Source organism: Podarcis liolepis (assembly GCF_965112155.1).
Source record: "Podarcis liolepis genome assembly, chromosome: 8".
Taxonomy (NCBI): Eukaryota; Metazoa; Chordata; class Lepidosauria; order Squamata; family Lacertidae; genus Podarcis; species Podarcis liolepis.
This window is the reverse complement of record NC_139560.1, coordinates 15943582-15965399: the sequence shown is the minus strand read 5'-3', so window position 1 is coordinate 15965399 and position 21818 is coordinate 15943582. Positions and strand designations below refer to the sequence as shown.

At 45.4% G+C, this 21818-nt stretch overlaps 1 protein-coding gene across 3 annotated transcripts in view; it reads left to right on the top strand.

The window, feature by feature from the left end:
- The first annotated feature begins 2215 nt into the window (after positions 1-2215).
- Positions 2216-21818, top strand: part of DEPTOR (DEP domain containing MTOR interacting protein) — a 73162-nt gene continuing 53559 nt past the window's right edge. Inside the window, exons 1-2 of one of the 3 annotated variants that reach the window (XM_083516896.1) lie at positions 2216-3074; positions 3936-4036. In XM_083516896.1, the coding sequence (XP_083373022.1) occupies positions 3948-4036 (89 nt within the window). In that variant the 5' untranslated portion in view covers positions 2216-3074; positions 3936-3947. Of the gene's footprint in view, positions 3075-3203; positions 4037-21818 lie in introns of those variants that run through there. The other 2 variants (XM_083516898.1, XM_083516897.1) reach the window with 2 other exon arrangements.

Sequence of the window (21818 nt, the reverse complement as noted above, 5' to 3'; positions counted from 1 at the left end):
GTACCAGGATGAGTGGAAATGCATGCTGTCACTCAGAAGTCTACCTCAGCCAATGGACCTGTGTAATGCAGAGAGAATTAAAAGAAGCAGAGATAAAGGCAAGACTATGGCGCTGTGGGTTAAACCACAGAGCCTAGGACTTGCCGATCAGAAGGTTAGCGGTTCAAATCCCCGCTAAGGGGTGAGCTCCCATTGCTTGGTCCCTGCTCCTGCCAACCTAACAGTTCGAAAGCACGTGAAAGTGCAAGTAGATAAATAGGTACCGCTCCGGTGGGAAGGTAAATGGCTTTTCCGTGCACTGCTCTGGTTTGCCAGAAGCGGCTTAGTCATGCTGGCCACATGACCCGGAAGCTGTTCGCAGGCTCCCTCAGCCAATAAAGCGAGATGAGCACCGCAACCCCAGAGTCATCCGCGACTGGACCTAATGGTCAGGGGTCCCCTTACCTTTTATGCAGTGAAGCAGACCATGTAATCACAGGACACCTCTGGTACACATCTGGAATTAGAGGGCAGGAGTGTTCAGAGCAGAGGTCAGTTCAAAAGTTTATATACTGTATATCAGGCATGTCCAAGGGACTGATCTACTCCCAGTATAAAAAAAAAACTGGTAGTGATTTACCCATTGTCATTGGAGGGAGGAGGAGCATGCGTGGGGTGGATGAGTGGAAGGGGAGGGTTGCCAAGAAGAGTTTGGATTTGATATCCCGCTTTATCACTACCCTAAGGAGTCTCAAAGCGGCTAACAATCTCCTTTCCATTCCTCGCCCACAACAAACACTCTGAGGTGAGTGAGGCTGAGAGACTTCAGAGAAGTGTGACTAGCCCAAGGTCACCCAGCAGCTGCATGTGGAGGAGCGGAGACACGAACCCGGTTCACCTAGTTACGAGTCCACCGCTCTTAACCACTACACCACACTGACTCTGCCAAGGGTTTCTGAGCTTTTTGGGGGGAGGATTGAGCAGAGTTGTTGAACTTTTTTTGGGATGATCCTGTGATCTACCAGGGATCTACTGGTAGATCGTGATCTACTGGTTGGACATGCCTGCTGTATATATTACTGATGTGCACACCCCAGTCTCTAAGCAGTGCAAAATTCCAGATGTTTGCCCAGCCCTCTATTTCCTTGGAATGAGGGGTATATATATTTCATGATACAGTGGTGCCCCGCAAGACGAAATTAATTCGTTCCGCAATTTTTGTCGTCTAGCGAATTTTTCGTCTTGCGAATCACGAAATCCCATAGGAATGCATTGAAAATCAATTAATGCGTTCCTATGGTCAAAAAAAGTCCAAACAAAGCCAAATTTGGTACAACAACAGTTTATTAACTGCTCTTTAAAGTCACACATACTGTAAAGAGCAGTTCAAAAATTTAAGGGAAAATAAATTAACTTTATAAACAAAACATGTCTTTGTTTTTAGACAAAGAAAAAAAAGTCGCGAGACGTTTTCGTCTTGCGAAGCAAGCCCATAGGGAAATTCGTCTTGCGAGGCAAATCGAAAACGGAAAAACCTTTCGTCTAGCGAGTTTTTTGTCTTGCGAGGCATTCGTCTTGCGAGGTACCACTGTATATGGTTTATCTGCATATATAAACAACCCGAGCTTATGAAGGAGGCGCTCACAGCATGAAGGTCTTGCTTTACCAAATAGGCAAAGTAGGCATTGGCCTATGGGGCCCCACAACAACTGACCAAAGTAATATTGATTTGATCTTGAAAGAAAATTATAAAAATGTATTAGAAGATAATTTGTGAGCCCCCCCCCCCAAGATTTTGACTGCCCTCTTCAGGGTTTACTCTGGCAGTGTTCCTCTTCCCAGACCCTCCAAGTGTCCCTATTTTCCAAGGACAGTCCCAGATTTACAGAAGCCATCCCAGTTTCTGATTTGATCCTGGAATGTCCTGCTTTTCCATCAGATGTCCCTATTTTCACTGGAGAAATTTTGGAGGATATGTGACTCCTAGCCAAAGAGATAAATAACTATACATCTGAAGGCAGCCCTTCAGGGGGTCTTTTTTAATGTTTAATGTTTTTATATATGTTAGAAGCTGCCCAGAGTGGCTGGGGCAACCCAGTCAGATGGGCAGGGTACAAATAATAAAATTATTGTGGAATAACACCTCCCTATTTTCATCAGAGAAATGTCCTCCCCCTTTTGCTCCACAACAGCCCTGCGAGGTAAGTGTATGGCCCACGATCACCCAGGGAGAACTGAACGTGGACCATAGCTGTCAACTTTCAGATTTGAAAATAAGGGATCAGCAGCCTCGAAAATAAGGGATCAGCAGCCTCACCTGTCCCGGGGACAGTCTACGGGATATCTAACAATCCGGGATAGCAGCGGGAAACGGCGCTGGAATAAGGGAATTTCCCGCAAAAAAAGGGAAGGTTGACAGCTATGGCCTGGACCTTGCCAGCTCATGATCTCCCATTCTGCACCACCGCACTTGGCTGGCTGGCGGAGCCCCGATTGCCTTTCTGTTACTTATTCTTAGGAAGAAGAAACGCAGCGCAGCTTCTTAATCGACCGCGATCCCCCTTTGACCCATTTTCTCTCCTCCTCCTCCTCCCCCCCCCCAGCTGTTGTGGAAGGAAGAAGAACAGGAAGAACTCAGTTAAGTCGAGGGGGGGAGGGGAGGGGGGGACCCAAGCAGCTGGAGTTGCTTCCCCTGTTCGGCAGAAAGGCAGGCGCGCAGAAAGAAGCGCCGCCTCTCCATTTCGCTAGCCCGCTCTGCAATCTTGTGAAAGGTCGCTGGTGGTAAATGAAGAGGGGAGCCCTCCCTCCCTCTCTCCACCTCCCCTTTTAAGCCTTCCCAGCCCCCCCGCCGCCGCCCTTGCCCTGAACTGGATCATTCTGCGCCACAGCTGACATTGAGCGCATGCTTTGCGCAAGCAGCGCCTGTCCCCAGCCAGTGCCGGACGGAGGGGGTCGCTGGTGCCTCGGCTGGATCGCCTCTGCTGCAACCACGTGTCTGCCTCGCCAGCTGCCTGTCACACACCACAACAAGAAAGCCAGCGGGGGGATCTTTTTGATCGCCTGCGGAAGGAACGCACGACTTTCCCCCAGCCCAGGTGAGTGGAAAGCCCGGGGTGGGTGGTGGTAGTTTCTGTTTGAGCTTGGAAAGCCTCCGGTGGCTTTTCCTCCCGTGACTGATGCAAGAATGCAATTCTCCGGAGACAGAGAATCTGCTGTTATATTTCTCCCTGCGGCAGGATTAGAGGGGAAGGGAGAAAGGCTGCGTTCCCTTCGACCCGTCCGCAGCTAACATTCCCAAACTGCCGCATGCAAAATTATTGCAACGTGAAATGAAGGGGGGAGAAGGGGGGTGGGAGGAATCTGCCCAAGAGCGCTTGAATGCAAGGCTTGCAGGACGGATCGGAGCGAGGCAGCTCCTCGCTCGGTTCCTGCAAAAGAAGAGAGGAGCGCGCGAGGAGAAAAGGGAAACTTGTGAAAGCCAGGAATAAAACGCGTTTGCGCGTTGCCAGTTGCGAAAGAGCTCAAGGGCGGGAGGTGAAACAGAGCTGCAGCGAGCCAAAGGGCGACAGAAGTTTTAATTGAAGCGGGGCAGAAATGGTCTCTGGAGAGCGCAAAGCTCAGAGTGGAAGATGCCACCGTGAGGGACGGAGGGGAGGGGTTAGGCACAGAATTGGGCTGCTGGAGGGGGACTCAGGGTGATGTTGAGGTTTCTCAGAGTTGAAAGGGACCCCAGGGACATTTAGCCCAACCCCCTGCAATGCAGGTATATCAAGGTGGCCCATGTGGGGATCAAACCCACGGCCTTGACGTTATCAGCACCACGCCCTAACCAACTGAGCAAACTGGTGTTTGGGAGGTTAGATTGCAAAGCTTCAGCTTGGAGCACTGGAGAGGCTGAGGAAGGAATCCAAATCTGCTCCCTCTTAACCTTCTGGCTCTTGTGCGCACCTGGCCAGGTTAGTGGCGAGATGGAAGAAAGCAGCCTGGGCACCATGCAGCAGAGAGCGACCGAGCTGGAGCACATGGCGGAGGTCCTGCTAACCGGGGAGCAGTTACGGTAGGAGACCTGGACTTTTCCCTTTGCAAAAATGTCGTGAAAGTGAACTGGGGAGTGGGAGATCTTTTTGCTGATGGGGACAGGTGGGAGGAACCACTACTTGGGGGGCCTATGTGAGGGGGCAATGTGAGGGGGCTGCAGTGGGTTTCAGGGAGAGTTGCATGTGCCACTGCCCTGTACTCCCTAACCTCAGATGCACTGGACAGGGCTGGCCCAAGACTTTTCAGCCCCCAAGGTGCCCTCCCCTTCCCATCAGGGAAGACAGGGTGGATGACAGTGGTTACATACGCTTCAGGTTACAGACTCCACTAACCCAGTTACAGATGGGTAGCCGTGTTGGTCTGCCATAGTCAAAATAAAAAAATTCCTTCCTGTAGCACCTTAAAGACCAACTAAGTTAGTTCTTGGTATAAGCTTTCGTGTGCATGCACACTGAAGAAGTGTATCTGAAGAAGTGTGCATGCACACGAAAGCTTATACCAAGAACTAACTTAGTTGGTCTTTAAGGTGCTACAGGAAGGAATTTTTTTATTTCCACTAACCCAGAAATAGTACCTCGGGTTAAGAACTTTGCTTCAGAAATCGTGCTCCAGCGGTGCGGTGGCAGCAGGAGGCCCCATTAGCTAACATGGTGCTTCAGATTAAGAACACTTTCAGGTTAAGAACGGACCTCTGGAATGAATTAAGTACTTAACCCGAGGTACCACTGTACATCAGGAACAGGGGGTGAGGAAAGATTGACATCAGGATATGCTGGCCCTGGGGACCCTGCCACCTGAGGCGGTCACCTCCCTTGGCCTCATGGGTGGGCCGGCCCTGAGGCGGCATTGAAATTGGAAAACAGAAGAAGAAGATAAACCTGCACCTTTGAGAATACAGTGGTACCTCAGGTTAAGTACTTAATTCGTTCCGGAGGTCCATTCTTAACCTGAAACTGTTCTTAACTTGAAGCACCACTTTAGCTAACGGGGCCTCCTGCTGCTGCCGCGCTGCCGGAGCACAATTTCTGTTCTCATCCTGAAGCAATGTTCTTAACCCGAGGTACTATTTCAGGGTTAGCGGAGTCTGTAACCTGAAGCGTCTGTAACCGGAAGCGTATGTAACCCGAGGTACCACTGTCCTGTCTTGTCGCTTATGTCTTTTTATAAGGTTTACAGAGAAAATGAACACTCTCATGAACACTCTCAGTTTCATATGTGCATTCTTCAACGGCATGAATCACCATAGGCAAAACTTTTCAGGGTAGAGAAATGTCTTGCCGCGTCCTGCAGTATCTAATCTACTGAAATTTTGTGCAATTTTCAGTTCAGTTCAGTGAATTATTGCTGCATGGGTTATTTGACAGCAGGTCAGCCAACGAATTTAAAAAGGCAAAGGGAGGAGGAGGAGGAAGAGTAAGAAAGGAAAGATAGTGACTGCATTCCTTTTATGCCATGAGTGTTTAGCATGGGCAGCTGCTTATATCAGACCAAACCTGTTAATCATGCTGAGCTCCCTTCAGGCTGCATAAAGTCCAGGTCATAAGATAAGACAGGAAAGCGAGTAATCAGAATGCAGCTCTTAGCATCTCTTGGGCATTAAACTCATTATGGAAACTCTATTCGTCTTTCATGCGGTCCCAAATTAATTAATTCCCCCAAAGAATGAATGGGAAAGTGCCAATACCACAGCAGTACATTTAATTTTGGAAGATTGCTCCCTTAAACCCAATCCTGAACACGTTTCCTGAAAAGTAAATTCTGTTGATCTCAGTAGGTTTTACTTCCAAGGAAGAAGGATCACATCTTAAGCAGAATGACGATGTTTTCCCCCACCCATTTCCTTCCCTATTTTTAAGAACTAGCGTGTAACGGTGGTGGTGGTGGATTCTGCAGGTGCAGAAGTCATTATAATACAACTTTCTAACATGTGGTTCGAGGGGAAATGATTGTGTGTTTCTATGAATTAGGGGGAAAGGACATATCCAGACTCCCCTTATCTGTATAATAATGTGCGGTTTGGGGCCTTTCCATATCTTTTTTAAAAAAACTTCACTTCTCTTTAAGCAATTAAATACTGATCCTTTCTCTCTTAGCAATGTAAATCTCCTTAGGAGAGCCCTCCTGGATCAGACCAAAGCCCATATAGTCCAGCATCCTAATCTCTCAGTGGCCAATCAGATGCCTACAGAAAGTTTGCAAGCAGGACAGGAGTGCAGCAACACTCTTCCCACTTGAACTCCCCAGAAACTGGGTGTTCAAAGAAGAGGTATACTGGAACTCGTTCTTGGCCACCATGGTCAGAAGCTATTATCCTCCACGAATTTGCCAAATTCATCTTAAAGCCATCTTGGTTGGTGGCCGGCCATCGCTACCTCTTGCACCAGTGAATAGAATAGAATAGAATAGAATTTATTATTTTTACCTCGTCCTTCTGGCTGGGTTTCCCCAGCCACTCTGAGCGGCTTCCAACAGAGTATTAAAATACAGTGGTCTGTTAAACATTAAAAGCTTCCCTAAACAGTGTGTCTTCTAAAAGTCTGGTAGTTGTTCTTCTCTTTGACATCTGGTGGGAGGGCGTTCCACAGGGTGGGTGCCACTACCAAGAAGGCCCTCTGCCTGGTTCCCTGTAACTTGGCTTCTCGCAGTGAGGGAACTGCCAGAAGGACCTCAGCACTGGACCTCAGTGTCCAGGTAGAACGTTGGGAATGGAGACGCTCCTTCAGGTATACTGTTCCATAGTTTAAGTATTATATGAAGAAGTACTTTGTTTTGTCTGCCCTGAATTAAGTTTCAACATTCAGTTTTGTTGGATGGACCCCAGCTCTAGTATCATGACAGAGAGGTTTTTGGCGTCCACCTTCTCCAACCTCAGTGCATATCCTTTTAGAAAATACTTGCGTAAATACGGGCCCTTTGCCAGTAGCCTGTACAGATAATAGATGGAGAGAAATCCATTTGTTGCCTTTCATTTTCCGAAGGAAGAGGTATGTGCTACAGTACGGAGGAGAGGATGGGGAAGGACACAGCCTAAAAATAAATACATACACATAACATGCACATCTAAAGAGCAAAAGCTCCACAGAATGGCAGGGGACCAGAAATAGCCTTTGTTGGGGAGGGAATCAAAAGCTCTGAATATTTATAGGAGTCGGCAGAAGAAGAAACAAAAGTTCACAAAATGGCAAAGGGAAGGAATTGTGTTACCAAGGGCAAAAGCCGATAGGTGTCTTTGACACTTGCCTGCCATTTTCCTGGCAATAAAAAAAAAAGATGAATAACCACGTAAGAAAAAGTAGCATATCTATTAAATGAAGGTATAAACTTTGTAAGCTAAATTAACAGCTTCTAGGGATTATCATAAAGAAACCGTTGTGGGAAGAACTTTGTAACACTACTAAATTTTGCATCCATTGCAAGGAAATATGCTTGGGGATGGCTGAGGAATTTGATCGTTGCAGATTTTAATATGAACTGTGCTTTCTTGTTTAATGTGTGGTTGCAAAATACTGTGACAACAGGATGAAGTGGATTTATGAAAAATCTATAAGAAACTGATCTGGGCCTGAAATAGTCTGATCCGTCCATCCCTAAATTTATTTCAAAACTCTGTGGCGCATACGTTGAATTTTACAAAAAAGATTCAAGGACAGCTTGTTGACATGCTGTAGTGAGGCAGGTGGACTGGTGTCTATAAGTGGTTAAAAGTGTTTTAACCAGTGCTGCATTTTTAATATGAGTGGCATGGTGGAATAAGCAATGGAATTGGGTAGGGCAGAACAGGTGTACAATTTGCCTTGGGCGTCAGTGGCCACAAGGTAGAATAGTTTCTACTAGTAAACTTCTGGCTGATTGAAAGGCAAGGATTTCTGACTCCCAGTCATTGAACAGTAGTAAATACACCTCTCTTTTGTTTTAATTCTCTGGAACGGTTAATCTTTTGCTAACTGTTTATTTCTGATATTCAAGGCTGGCACAAGAGATTGTGCCATAGACTCCTCTTTGTGGCAATAGCAGCAACACGGCTATTCTCTTCCTTCCATCCCATTTCTTCTCCTCCTCTCTCTCCCCCCCACCATCCCTCTTTCCCCTCCCCATTTTTGGGGTGGAGAGCTATTCCATTATCTGCAGCCACACAGGCATCTTCTCTGCCACCTTCTCTTTCTTGCCCCTCTCTGAGAAACGGGGTCCAGGCGTTCCAGGCGAGTTTGCAACAGTCCATAGAAAGGCTTTAAAAAACAAATTTAAAAGCTTTAAAATGATTCTACATTTGAAAAAGCCGCAGCAGTGCCACAGGTATTCTCTTGACCACCTCGCCCAGTATGCCTGTATCCAAAGATCTTGTTAAATCTTGTTTTGCTTTGTTATGGAAACTGTGCATCTTTGGAAAGAGGAACATGGGAAGAAGAGAGGAAGTGTCAAAAACTAGCCACTCAAGCGTATCAATAATCAGTGGAGATTTTTATACTGAAGTCAACAAACTGTCTGCATCAGGATTCTGGAGTCATTCTATACCCTTCAACAGGACACCACTAACATTCCAACCCCGTAGAGAATTGTTTGGAAGTAAAGTCCACCCCAAAGTATTTAAAAACAGATCATAGTGTGCATAGTCAGCAATAGAAATAAATGCAAACATGCCGAATTAGCATATTTTGAGTGTCAAAGTGCTTCATAAACTCCTTTATTTGAAGGAGTTTTCTATCTGAAGGGTCAAGGCCAAGTCTGGTTTAACAACAACAACAACAAAAAAGAACCATAAAAAGGGAGAGAAGAGGCTTTGAGTTTTTCCCATCTACAGTGATCACCTGTTTGTCGGACTGAGGAGGCTCACAGCTCACCTGGTCACAGGTGATCCCATTGTGGTCTTTCCATTTAAATTTGAGCGATTGTTTCTAACTTTTCATCTGTGCATTTTAATTAGCACATAGGAATTTCGTTCAACTGTTTTGTTACCTTGTTGTTTTTGGTGGAGCATTTCCTCTTTATCATATTTTAAAGTGTTGTTATTTACACAAGTTCACATGGAACCAGCGACTGCCATTTTGCCAACTTGTTTGGGCTCATTTGGAAGGCTTTCAAGGGGGTGGGAAGCTTCTTCACAGTTCGCCTGTTGTTTGATCTCTGCCAGACTGATAGCTTTAGATATTGTGATGGAGAAATATATTCAAATGGGGTTGTGTGGTGCTGTTTTATCAGCGGTCTCCATCTGTAGGGTAAGAGTGAAATTCTTTAAGGAACGAGGTGATAGTGTTACCGTTGCATTTTAAAAGCACTTGGCTCAACAAGCATAGCCACATGCCTGTGGACCTCCCAATAATTAAAAAAACCCCAGGCATTTGCAAGTAATCGATAAAATTCTTGACTGAGGTTAACAAATCATTTTCAAGGAAAGGGTGGCTATTAGAAAACTGTTCCTTAATTGCAAGCAATCCACTACCCAATCAGAATAGTTAACGGCAAGAATCTCCTCTTCCATATGTTGAAAAACCACATTCCACGTAGCATTTATAATCCAAATTGACATGCAACCAGCCCTCGTTTACAACAGGTTTTCTTACAACTAGATTTATACTTCACCTTAAATTGAATTGAATTTTGCTGGCAAGCAACACGGGGTCAAGTTTGTTCTAATGAAGGTCTTGTAAAATGGCTGGCATTAAGTTTCTCTCTCTCTCCCTGTGTGTCTGTGTGTGTCTGTCTGTCTGTCTGACATAAGAATGAGTGCGTGCATATGTGAATTTCACTGCTCCCTGAATATCCTGCTCATTTCTTCCCATCCTCATACAGCATGGGGTTTTGCCCCATCTCGTTCTCATGTGGTCAGGTGTGGAGGACTCCCTGGTCCTGAATGGAGTAACTGTGCCCCTGAAGGACTAGATGCGCAGCCTGGGAGTCATTTTGGACTCACAGCTGTCCATGGAGGCACAGGTCAATTCTGTGTCCAGGGCGGCTGTCTACCAGCTCCATCTGGTACGCAGGCTGAGACCCTACCTGCCCGCAGACTGTCTTGCCAGAGTGGTGCATGCTCTAGTTATCTCCCGCTTGGACTACTGCAATGCGCTCTACGTGGGGCTACCTTTGAAGGTGACCCGGAAACTACAATTAATACAGAATGCGGCAGCTAGACTGGTGATTGGGAGTGGCCGCCGGGACCATATAACACCGGTCCTGAAAGAGCTAATTTGGCTTCCAGTTCATTTCCGAGCACAATTCAAAGTGTTGGTGCTGACCTTTAAAGCCCTAAATGGCCTCAGTTCTGTATACCTGAAGGACCATCTCCACCTCCATCGTTCAGCCCGAACACTGAGGTCCAGCTCTGAGGGTCTTCTGACTGCAAGAAGTGAGGTTTCAGGGAACCAGGCAGAGGGCCTTCTCAGTAGTGGCGCCCGCCTTGTGGAACGCCCTCCCATCAGATGTCAAGGCAATAAACAAACATCACTTTCTACTGCTATCTAAACAACTTTGGAAAGGTGCTAAATTCTTTGCCGTCATGTTTTCCTCACAGCAAGGAGTTCCATGGCTCAACTTTCCTCAAATTTGTTCCGAAGGTATTGTGACTCAGCTGCCCCGTTTTAGGCAGAATTTGCTGAGCCAGGTATTCTAAGTGGAGAAGACTTTGAAATATATATTTTCTCTTGCTATCCCTTGAAGTATTTTACCCATCTCCTGTCATTTCTTCTCCCATTCCCCTTTCGTACTCAAATTGTACCTTATTCCCACCCTCCAAATGGCCAATTTCACCCCTCCTCCTCGGTCCAATTTCTTACTATAAGAGTTTGCCTCTCTTTATTTCTCTCTCCTTTCCCTACCCTGTTTGCTTGGTGATTAAATATTAACTTTTATTTCACTTTCTGATTTCCTTCCACTTCTCCTTTGGCCCTTTCCCCTCCATGGAGGGAGAACTTCCTTTCCAACCTCCCTCCTTGAGCATCTGTCTCCCAGGCACCTCTGCACAGCATATAAGGAGCTGCTGGTACTGACATTCATCAGAAGACACTGAGTCAGTGGTGGCACTGAAGCTCATCTGGAAGCAGCTCAAGGCTCACCTGCGGTGGGTCCTGGCTCACTGTTTGAGGAACACAGAGTATCTCCATGGCTGAGACTCAGCTAGAAAGAGGAACGTGGTGTGAGAAAGCATCAAACACCAGCTGCAGTCAGCTGCCAGAACTATGTAACTAGTTTTTCCTAAGCAAGGAGCATTGTGTCTTTGAAATGCCTCCTCCTAAAGCTCCTAGACCGTGTGTTTTCTGCCAGCTGGCTTTTGTGTGTCAAATAAAAGGCCACACAAAATCTGGGATGCCATCTTCCTGTTTTTCGTTGTGAGAGCGTGGCAGCCATTTTGGTTGCTGCAATTTCACGCCATGGTTCCCCCTCCCCCCCCAAAGACCCCCACACTTTTTCAGGCATTGAGGCATCAGGCATAAGCCTGCATTTTATTAATGTTTGATCAGGACTTGTATATTAAAGAGGGCTTAGATTTTCAAAAGTAGATTTTCAAATGTTTCAATGCCAGGCAGAGAAAACCTTGGCCATTCTCCTAAGACAAGGGGCCCCCTTTTTGATTGATAGCAGAAAACAATTCTCAAAGTCATAAAAGCTGAAATTACAGACTAAAAGCAGGACATTGACCCTACATGTTACAGAAGATAACAAAGGCAGAGATAAATATAATTAGGAATGGGCAAATAGTAAAATGATACCATGGGCCTCTCTTAAAACCTTGAGCTGTATTTTCTAAGGCCAGAGGTAAATGGGAGAAAAAACATCTAGCTGGGAAGTCTTTTTAAAGCATCTAGCTGGGAAGTCTTTTTAAAGCTGTTTCTTCCTTAAACAGATAATGGGAAAAGCAGCTTGCTAAAGGGGGGGGATGTGAACTGAAGAGCCTTCTTTTGAAACTGTTTTAAACTGAGTCCTTTTCTTTCTTTCTCTCTCTACTTTAAAAAGGCCTTATTCCTTTTAAGAGGCTATCTGTGTTGTGTATTAAATATGTTGGCTTAAATGTAATTATGCAAAGGATTTAACAAATGCTAGAAGAGTTGTATTTATCTTGAAATTAAGTCAGCCACCAGTCCAGCCTCTTGCCAGACAAGAAGACGCCATCAAATGCTGTCCTGATATATTAGCTGCCAGACATTTGTTTAGAAACCTTCAAATGAAGGATATCTTTCAATGTTGATGTGAAACTCAAGATCCTTGACATATGTTTAAGATAAAAATTTAAGATTAACCATTTGTTTTAGAAGGCAATAGGGCAGGGAGGGCAAGAGGTGAGCTGGTAATTAAGATTCCTTGTTGAGACACATGTAAGATATATTACTACTTATTTGTCATTTATAGATGTAACAATATATAGCTGTTTGTCTTCCATATAAGGACAGAAGGATATGGGTGTATCTTTTTGTGATTGGTTCTAGCAATCAGCCAATAGGAAATCCAACTAGGCTGATTGGACAGAGGCAGCCACAGGAGGAGCAAAGGGGGCTGGATTAAGGGAATATAAGGGCTGGCCATAATGGCAGGGGCCAGGCCAGAGCTTGGTAACCATATACCACTGTGCCTCTCATTTATTTGTCTGACAAATAAATAATTATTTTAAATTCTCTATTGCTGCGTTGAATATTTCATTCCAGCTAAGCGTTAACCACAAGCAGGGTGCTACATTTTATGGTGCCCTGTGACTCGGATAAGTGGTCTGCTGGAACGCAGCCCCTTCGCTCTACTGAGCAGGGTACAAGAGAGAGGATCTCTAAACTGCTTACCCAAGCGCGCACTGGTAAATTTTTCCAGGGGGAACGCAGAAGTCTCGTCTGTCTGATACCCTGCTCACTGGCGGCGACGGACCGGGGGGAAACGGAACCAACCAGGGGTAAGTGCACAAAGGGATTTTTGGCCCTCCAATTAATTGGGAGGAAGAGAAGTCTTGATCAAACTTCTGCGTCTCAGTAAGTGGGAACTGAGTACGCTAGGTGGTTGGATATATCAGATGGTGATCTGGTGGGGGAAAAGGGAAGTTGGGAGGTAGTGTGTGGTGAAGTATCCAGCGCATTGTATGTGTGAGAAAGTACAGAGCAATCTGTAGCTGACCTGAGTGTGGAGTGGGTAGTACTTCGGTTCCCAGTGAGGCGACTCCATCTGGGCAAGAAACCCCACGAAGCGTGTGTGTGAGTGACTGAGTGGATACTTCACAGGGCCATACAATGGGAGTTGGGGGTTCAAAAGGGGAAAATACACCTCTTGAATGTATGTTAAATAATTTTAAGAAAGCCTTCTCAGGGGCGTATGGAGTCAAAATGACGCCAGAGCGCCTGAGAACGTTATGTGAATTAGAGTGGCCAAAGCAAAATACTGGATGGCCATCTCAGGGAACTTTTGATATAAATTTAGTAAGCAAACTTTGGTCTAACATCGCCAAAGAAATTGGAGGGTGCCCAGAACAATTTTCATATATAGATTCCTGGCTGAGCACATTAAATAAAAATCCTCCATGGATAAGGGAATGCAAAGTCCAACGATGCAAATTATTGGCTGTAAAAGCCGAAGCCAGGAAAGGAATTTTGCCAAATAAACTCAAACCCATTTTTGAGGGACCAGAGGAAGAGCTGCTTCCACCTCCACCTTATGCTCCACATCGAAGGGAGCCTAATCCAAACCCTCCACCAGTTGTAACCCCAAGGCAAGAAAGTGGAATGAATAATGGGGCTGGAGTCACAGAACTTGATTCCTTGATAGATTATGATAAATATCTTCAGGAGGCATTGGAGGCCTATAATAAAGCCCAAGCAGAAGTGGTTATTCCATCTGTGAGTCCCAGTAGAACTCCATCTACAGTCTCTTTTAGTGAAACAACTGATTGCCTACCCCAAACTCCTGTACATCCAAGTCCTAGAGAATTATTACAGAAGTTACAGGGAGACCTTAATCGGTCAGCAAGCAATACAGCCAGGCGTATAAAGCTGCTAAAAGAACGCCTTGGGACAAATACCATCCCCTATGATTTAAGGCCCCTAGAGCAAAGCGAAGAGAAAGATCACGTAGTAGCCCCTCTCAGAAGAGTATTTGATGCACTTGAGGAGCCTGTGCTGGTTAACGGGCTACCTGGACCAAGGCCACCTCGAACTTCGACCCTGCAATATATTCCATTCACGACTACAGATCTGATGAATTGGAAAACACACACCCCATCTTTCGCAGAAAAACCTCAGGCTATGATGGACTTGGTGACTTCAATAATAAATACTCATAGTCCTACTTGGACAGATTGCCGCCAGCTCCTGAATACTCTGTTCACCACTGAGGAAAGGAGAGACATAATTGAAAAGGCACAGATATATTTGCGTGAGCAGGCCAGAGTGGGAAATATTTTTAATATTGACCGTCATCTCCAAGACAACTTTCCCTTGGAAGATCCTAATTGGGATCCAAACAATGTAATTCACCTGGCCAGACTTACCACCTACCGCCAGACGCTTGTGCAAGGTATCCGCAGGGCATGCCAGAAGCCCACTAATATGTCTAAAGTCTCAGAAGTAGAACAGAAACCAAATGAGAGTCCAGGAGACTTTTTAGAGAGGCTGCAAGAAGCCTATCGTATATGGACTCCTTTTGACCCTGAAGCCCCTGAAAACAGCAGAATGATTACTGCTACATTTGTGGCCCAGTGCGCTTCTGACATTCGTAAGAAAATTCAGAAATCAGAAGGATGGGAAGGGATGCTGATGAGCCAAATTATGGCCATTGCACGCCGAGTTTATCGGAATAGGGATGAGGCTGAGAAACAAGAGAAGAAGAAGTGGCAGAAGGAAAAGATGGTAATGCTAGCCACAGCAGTGAAGCAAGACTACCGCCCCTTAAATGGAGGAAGAGGGCGGGGAAGGAATCCACCACTGGGAAGGAATCAATGTGCAAATTGCAAGAAGGAGGGTCATTGGAAGCGGGAGTGTCCTGAACCCCTGAGGTTGGAAGAAGTACGCCCAGGCCCAGGCCCAGGCCCAGGCTCCGGCCCAAGAAACCAGGGACGGGGACGGGGAATGATCCGAAATGGAAGATATCAGAGACCTGGACAAGGACGGAGTAGGGACAATGTCATTGGACTGGCAGAGGAGGATTTTACCCAAGACTAGGAAAGACCGGACTCCATAAAGTTAGGCTTCCAGGAGCCCACGGTCACGATTCAATTAGGAAGCCATTTAATAGACTTTATGATTGATACTGGGGCTGAATACTCAGTACTCCCAGAACTATTGCAGAAAAAGGCATCCAAAAGTGTAGTCATTAAAAGTGCCACTGGTCAGTCAGCTAAGAGGTCTTTCCTCCAACCTTTGGAATGCCAGATTGGGGGACATCGTTTAATCCATCAGTTTTTGTATATACCTGAGTGTCCAATACCTCTCTTAGGTAGAGATATGCTGTCCAAATTGCAGGCCCAAATCACCTTCACTCCTCGAGGTCCAGAAATGAAACTGCCATCAAAGGCAGCAGGAATAATTTCCCTCTCAGTACCTAAGGAACAATCATGGCGCCTAATGTCAGCCCTGCAAGTCCAACCTACATTGGATACAGAGTTAAACAAGCTCCTCCGAACTCTACAGGTGCCACCAGGAGTATGGGCCGAAAATAGCCCACCAGGAATGGCCAAGAATATAGCTCCAATTGTAGTAACCTTAAAACCTATGGCTACCCCTGTATCTGTAAAGCAATATCCTTTACCCCGGCGAGCAGCAGAGGGCATCCAGAAACATTTGGACCGCCTATTAAAATATGGTCTGCTTAAGCCCTGCCAATCAGAATGGAACACACCCCTTTTGCCTGTTCGAAAACCTGGGACAGATGAATACAGGCCAGTGCAGGACTTGAGGCTCGTAAACCAGGCTATCGAGACCTTGCACCCAAATGTACCAAACCCATACACCCTGCTGAGTTTGATCCCACCAGAAGCAACATTTTTTACTGTATTGGACTTGAAAGATGCATTCTTCTGTTGCCGGCTGGCACCACAGAGCCAACCTATATTTGCCTTCCAGTGGGAAGACCCTTTAACAGGAACAAAAGGCCAGCTAACTTGGACGAGATTGCCCCAGGGATTCAAAAATTCCCCAACTTTATTTGGCACTGCCTTGGCGAAGGATCTAACAAGTTACCCCTCAATACCTGGAGAAAAGGTGGTTCTGCAATATGTAGATGACCTTATACTAGCAGCAAAGGATTTTGATACCTGTAAAGAAGGTACAGAGGAACTGCTCCACTTGCTCTGGCAAGCTGGCTACCGAGTTTCCCAGAAAAAGGCACAGTTATGTTTAGAAAAGGTCAAATATTTGGGCTTTGACATCTCACACCAACAACGAGCATTGAGGCCAGAGAGGAAAGAAGCTATTTGCCTTATCAAGGAACCTACCACAAGGAAACAACTCAGAGGATTCCTGGGAACAGCAGGGTTTTGTAGACTATGGATACCTGATTTCAGCAGTCTGGCCAAGCCCTTACATGAAAGCACTCGAGGTGCAGAAAAGGACCCATTCGTATGGGGACCTGAGCAGCAACAAGCCTTTTTAGTTATCAAACAACGACTTATGGAGGCCCCAGCCCTTGGACTGCCTAATTCGGAAAAACCCTTTCAGCTGTATGTACATGAACAGAATGGGATTGCAGCGGCAGTCCTGACCCAGAGATTAGGAAGTTGGAATCGTCCAGTAGCTTATTTGTCAAAACAATTGGACTCAGTAGCAAAAGGATGGCCTCCATGCCTAAGGGCAGTAGCGGCCACTGCAAGCCTTGTCAAAGAAGCTGATAAATTTACCTTCGGCCAGACAATGTATGTGAATGTACCTCATGCTGTTTTGACACTCATGGAATATAAGGGTAGTTATTGGCTAACGAACCCAAGGATGGCTAGGTACCAAGGCCTATTGTGTGAAAATCCCAGGATTCATCTACGAGTAGTGAATATGCTCAATCCAGCGACTTTGCTGCCCCTACCAGAGGTAGATGATGAAGAATCACATGATTGTCTCCAAATAATGGATGAAGTTTATTCCAGTAGACCCGATCTGAAAGATGAACCATTGAAAAATCCAGATGTTGTATATTATACTGATGGTAGCAGTTACCTGCATGAAGGTGCCAGACGAGCAGGATATGCTGTGGTCACCAATGAGGAAGTAGTGGAAGCTGAAGCTTTGCCTGCTGGCACCTCAGCACAAAAAGCTGAACTTATAGGTTTAACTAGAGCTCTGCAATTGGCAGCCGGATGTAAGGCAAACATCTATACTGATTCTAAATATGCCTTCTTAACCCTGCATGCACATGGTGCTCTATGGAAAGAAAGAGGTCTAATAGGAGCCCACGGGAAGGCCTTGAAATATGGACCTGAAGTAGAAATCCTGTTAGAAGCAGTATGGGCTCCAGAACAGATTGCTGTAATGCACTGCAAAGGTCATGGACGAGGAAGGGATCCAATAACCAGAGGAAATCATGCTGCTGACAAAGCAGCTCGAGAGGCAGCCCAAAAGCCTGTGGGAGGATTTATAGCAGCCCTCATACCAGAGGTAGCTCCAGAAGAAGTTAAACCTCACTATACCCCAGAAGAGAGGAAGTGGGCTGAACAGGAAGGAGCAGTTGTGAAGGACGGTTGGATGATCCTGCCAGACAATAGGATTTATGTACCTCATCATCTAGCAGGCACAATTGTAAGAAATTATCATGAATCTACTCACCTTGGTGGTACTGCAACCAGAGAGAGTCTCAGTCGGAAGTTGTATATTATTAACCTATCACAATTAGCAACTTGCATTTCACAGAAATGTGTTCTTTGTGCTAAAAACAATCCCAGGCAGGGACCGGTACAACCTCCTGGAATCCAACATGTGGGATATGTCCCCATGGAAAGCCTAATTGTGGACTTCACAGAGCTGGTCCCTTCTAAGGGATTCAAGTATCTCCTTGTGTTTGTAGATACTCTTACCGGATGGGTTGAAGCTTTTCCCACCCGAACTGAAAAGGCACGAGAGGTAACTAAGAGACTCCTCACTGAATTGATCCCGAGGTTTGGATTACCTAGATGCATTGGAAGTGACAATGGGCCAGCGTTCATTGATCAAGTAGTACAAGAAGTATGTCGAGTCCTACAAGTGAAATGGAGACTGCATGCAGCCTATAGGCCTCAGAGTTCAGGGAAAACTGAAAGAATGAATCGGACTCTGAAAACCCAATTGGCAAAATTAACCCAGGAAACGGGATTGGGATGGGTAGATGTGTTACCCATAACACTGTTTCGTGTTCGGTGTGCACCCACAAAAAGACTTAAGTTGTCACCTTTTGAGCTCCTGTATGGGAGACCGCCCTCCTTTGTTCAGGATATTCCAGCTGATCTTAAACAAATAGGAGACCATGTGACACAGGGACAAGTGCAATCTCTCTCCCGTGTTTTTGTTTCTCTTAACAGGTGGGTCCTCGAGCGCACGCCGTGCAGCATTGCCGAGCCGATTCATCAGTTCCAGGCTGGCGATAGCGTATGGGTGAAAGAGTGGAAACGTGATCCACTTGCACCTAAGTGGCGTGGACCTTACACCGTCTTGCTCTCTACTCCAACAGCGGTGAAGGTAGCTGAGGTGACCCCCTGGATTCATCACTCCCGTTTGAAGAAGTCCGAAGGCAGTTGGACGTGCAAAGGTGACCCCTCTAATCCTCTTAAACTGACTCTCTCCAAAAACCCCTGTATCTAGCCCTACCGGGAACGGGCTAGGTCACGGGCAACATTAGACGACCGGCCTGCTGCAGCCACAACCTGGAAGCTGGCTGACCTGCGCACGCCTGAAGCTTGAGGAGCATCTGAACCAGCGATTGTGAAAGGAAAGATTCTCTTATACAATTAATTGACTGCCCACCCCCTTGTGGAACAATTATCAGAGATATTACTCATTGGGGATCCTCGGGATATATGTTTTGGTCTTGGTGGTTCCCCATTTCTGTCACTGGGGGAATTATATTGGGACTAATATTTATTTGCTATCACTATAAGGTAATCTTTTGTGGAAGGAATGCATATGCTAGACATCAACATGATTCTATTATTAATCCTGATCCCTTGGGAAGGGGAAGGGTCCTTGAATCTGGCCAAATTGACTAAATATGGATTCCACCATGACCACAATATGTGGGTAGGGTTAGCTGAAATGGTAGCCAATGTTGCAAATAGGACCAATTGCCTTGTTTGCTCTCTCGGGCCAGATGATTCAGAGGGAGGTATGCCCTTATTACCGATACCATTAGATGCCATTGGTATGGTAAGCGAAATACCACACCAGACAGAAGTACAGAATTTTCCCGGATGGAACTCAACTAAACCATTACGAGTTATACCTGTACAAGGGGAATTCTGTGTACATAAATCATCAGATGCAGCTGATTCTACCATGATAGGCTCTTCTCATTGTCACTATACTTGGGATAATATTAAGAATACTTGGGCACACGATACTACCTATCGAACTCGGGATGCCTTGCCCTGTGCACCTCCTTTTATTCATGCATGGAAAGTGGTATGGAACATAACTGTGACAGAAAAAGGCAATCTAACATACTGCACTGTGAACTCTCTACCTCTTTTGCTATTTCGCCTTCTGTACTCCACGTACCAAAGACCTCAGACCCGATGGTTGTGGTGGATATGTGGAGAATGGGCATACAAGAAACTCCCCTCCAAATGGAGTGGGACTTGTTTCCTGGGATGGGTATTGCCGCCAATGTGGATTATGCCCACTAATTTGCCCAAGCGTACACGAAGAAACGCTGATATTTCTCATATAGCAGGAGGAAGTACCCAAAGTTGGAGCGGTACTGATGATTGGCCACCAGAGCGCATTATAGCCTATTATGATCCTGCCTCCTGGAATCCTGGTGAGCTCATACAAGGGGCACGGGATCCTATTTATAATCTAAACAGAATAATTCGATTGCAAGCAGTAGTGGAACTTGTAACCAATGCAACGGCCCGGAGTTTGAGACTTATTGCACAACAGTTGGATGAAAGTAGAGCCGCCATTTTGCAGCTGAAAATGGGAATGGATTATGTACTTGCCAAGCAGGGAGGCCTATGTGGAGTCTTGAACTTGACAGGGAATGCCTGTTGCTTTAACATTTCAGATAATGGTGAGGCAATCCGTGTGTTGGCCACAAAGATGGAGAATATAGCACATGTCCCAGTACAAACATGGGAAGGATGGGATATGGGATGGCTCACCAATTGGTTACCTAATGTCACAGGACTCAAAGGGATACTATTGTCTTGCTTGTTTTTCTTGACAGTAGTGGTAATGGTTTTATGTATGATGCCATGTATCATTTCATGTTTTAGAAGTACAATTAGCAAGATGGTTTCAAATGAAACTCTACCTCATATCATGGCCCTATACAGAGCTTTACCTCAGGAATATGATGAAGGTCAAGCTATCAAGGACACTTGGGACGAAGGTCCTTGAGCTTGAAAGGGGGGAATGAGGCATCAGGCATAAGCCTGCATTTTATTAATGTTTGATCAGGACTTGTATATTAAAGAGGGCTTAGATTTTCAAAAGTAGATTTTCAAATGTTTCAATGCCAGGCAGAGAAAACCTTGGCCATTCTCCTAAGACAAGGGGCCCCCTTTTTGATTGATAGCAGAAAACAATTCTCAAAGTCATAAAAGCTGAAATTACAGACTAAAAGCAGGACATTGACCCTACATGTTACAGAAGATAACAAAGGCAGAGATAAATATAATTAGGAATGGGCAAATAGTAAAATGATACCATGGGCCTCTCTTAAAACCTTGAGCTGTATTTTCTAAGGCCAGAGGTAAATGGGAGAAAAAACATCTAGCTGGGAAGTCTTTTTAAAGCATCTAGCTGGGAAGTCTTTTTAAAGCTGTTTCTTCCTTAAACAGATAATGGGAAAAGCAGCTTGCTAAAGGGGGGGGATGTGAACTGAAGAGCCTTCTTTTGAAACTGTTTTAAACTGAGTCCTTTTCTTTCTTTCTCTCTCTACTTTAAAAAGGCCTTATTCCTTTTAAGAGGCTATCTGTGTTGTGTATTAAATATGTTGGCTTAAATGTAATTATGCAAAGGATTTAACAAATGCTAGAAGAGTTGTATTTATCTTGAAATTAAGTCAGCCACCAGTCCAGCCTCTTGCCAGACAAGAAGACGCCATCAAATGCTGTCCTGATATATTAGCTGCCAGACATTTGTTTAGAAACCTTCAAATGAAGGATATCTTTCAATGTTGATGTGAAACTCAAGATCCTTGACATATGTTTAAGATAAAAATTTAAGATTAACCATTTGTTTTAGAAGGCAATAGGGCAGGGAGGGCAAGAGGTGAGCTGGTAATTAAGATTCCTTGTTGAGACACATGTAAGATATATTACTACTTATTTGTCATTTATAGATGTAACAATATATAGCTGTTTGTCTTCCATATAAGGACAGAAGGATATGGGTGTATCTTTTTGTGATTGGTTCTAGCAATCAGCCAATAGGAAATCCAACTAGGCTGATTGGACAGAGGCAGCCACAGGAGGAGCAAAGGGGGCTGGATTAAGGGAATATAAGGGCTGGCCATAATGGCAGGGGCCAGGCCAGAGCTTGGTAACCATATACCACTGTGCCTCTCATTTATTTGTCTGACAAATAAATAATTATTTTAAATTCTCTATTGCTGCGTTGAATATTTCATTCCAGCTAAGCGTTAACCACAAGCAGGGTGCTACAGCATGGCACCCTAAAACGCACAATCGGGTAAAAAGCATGTTGCGAAATTGTGGCAACCAA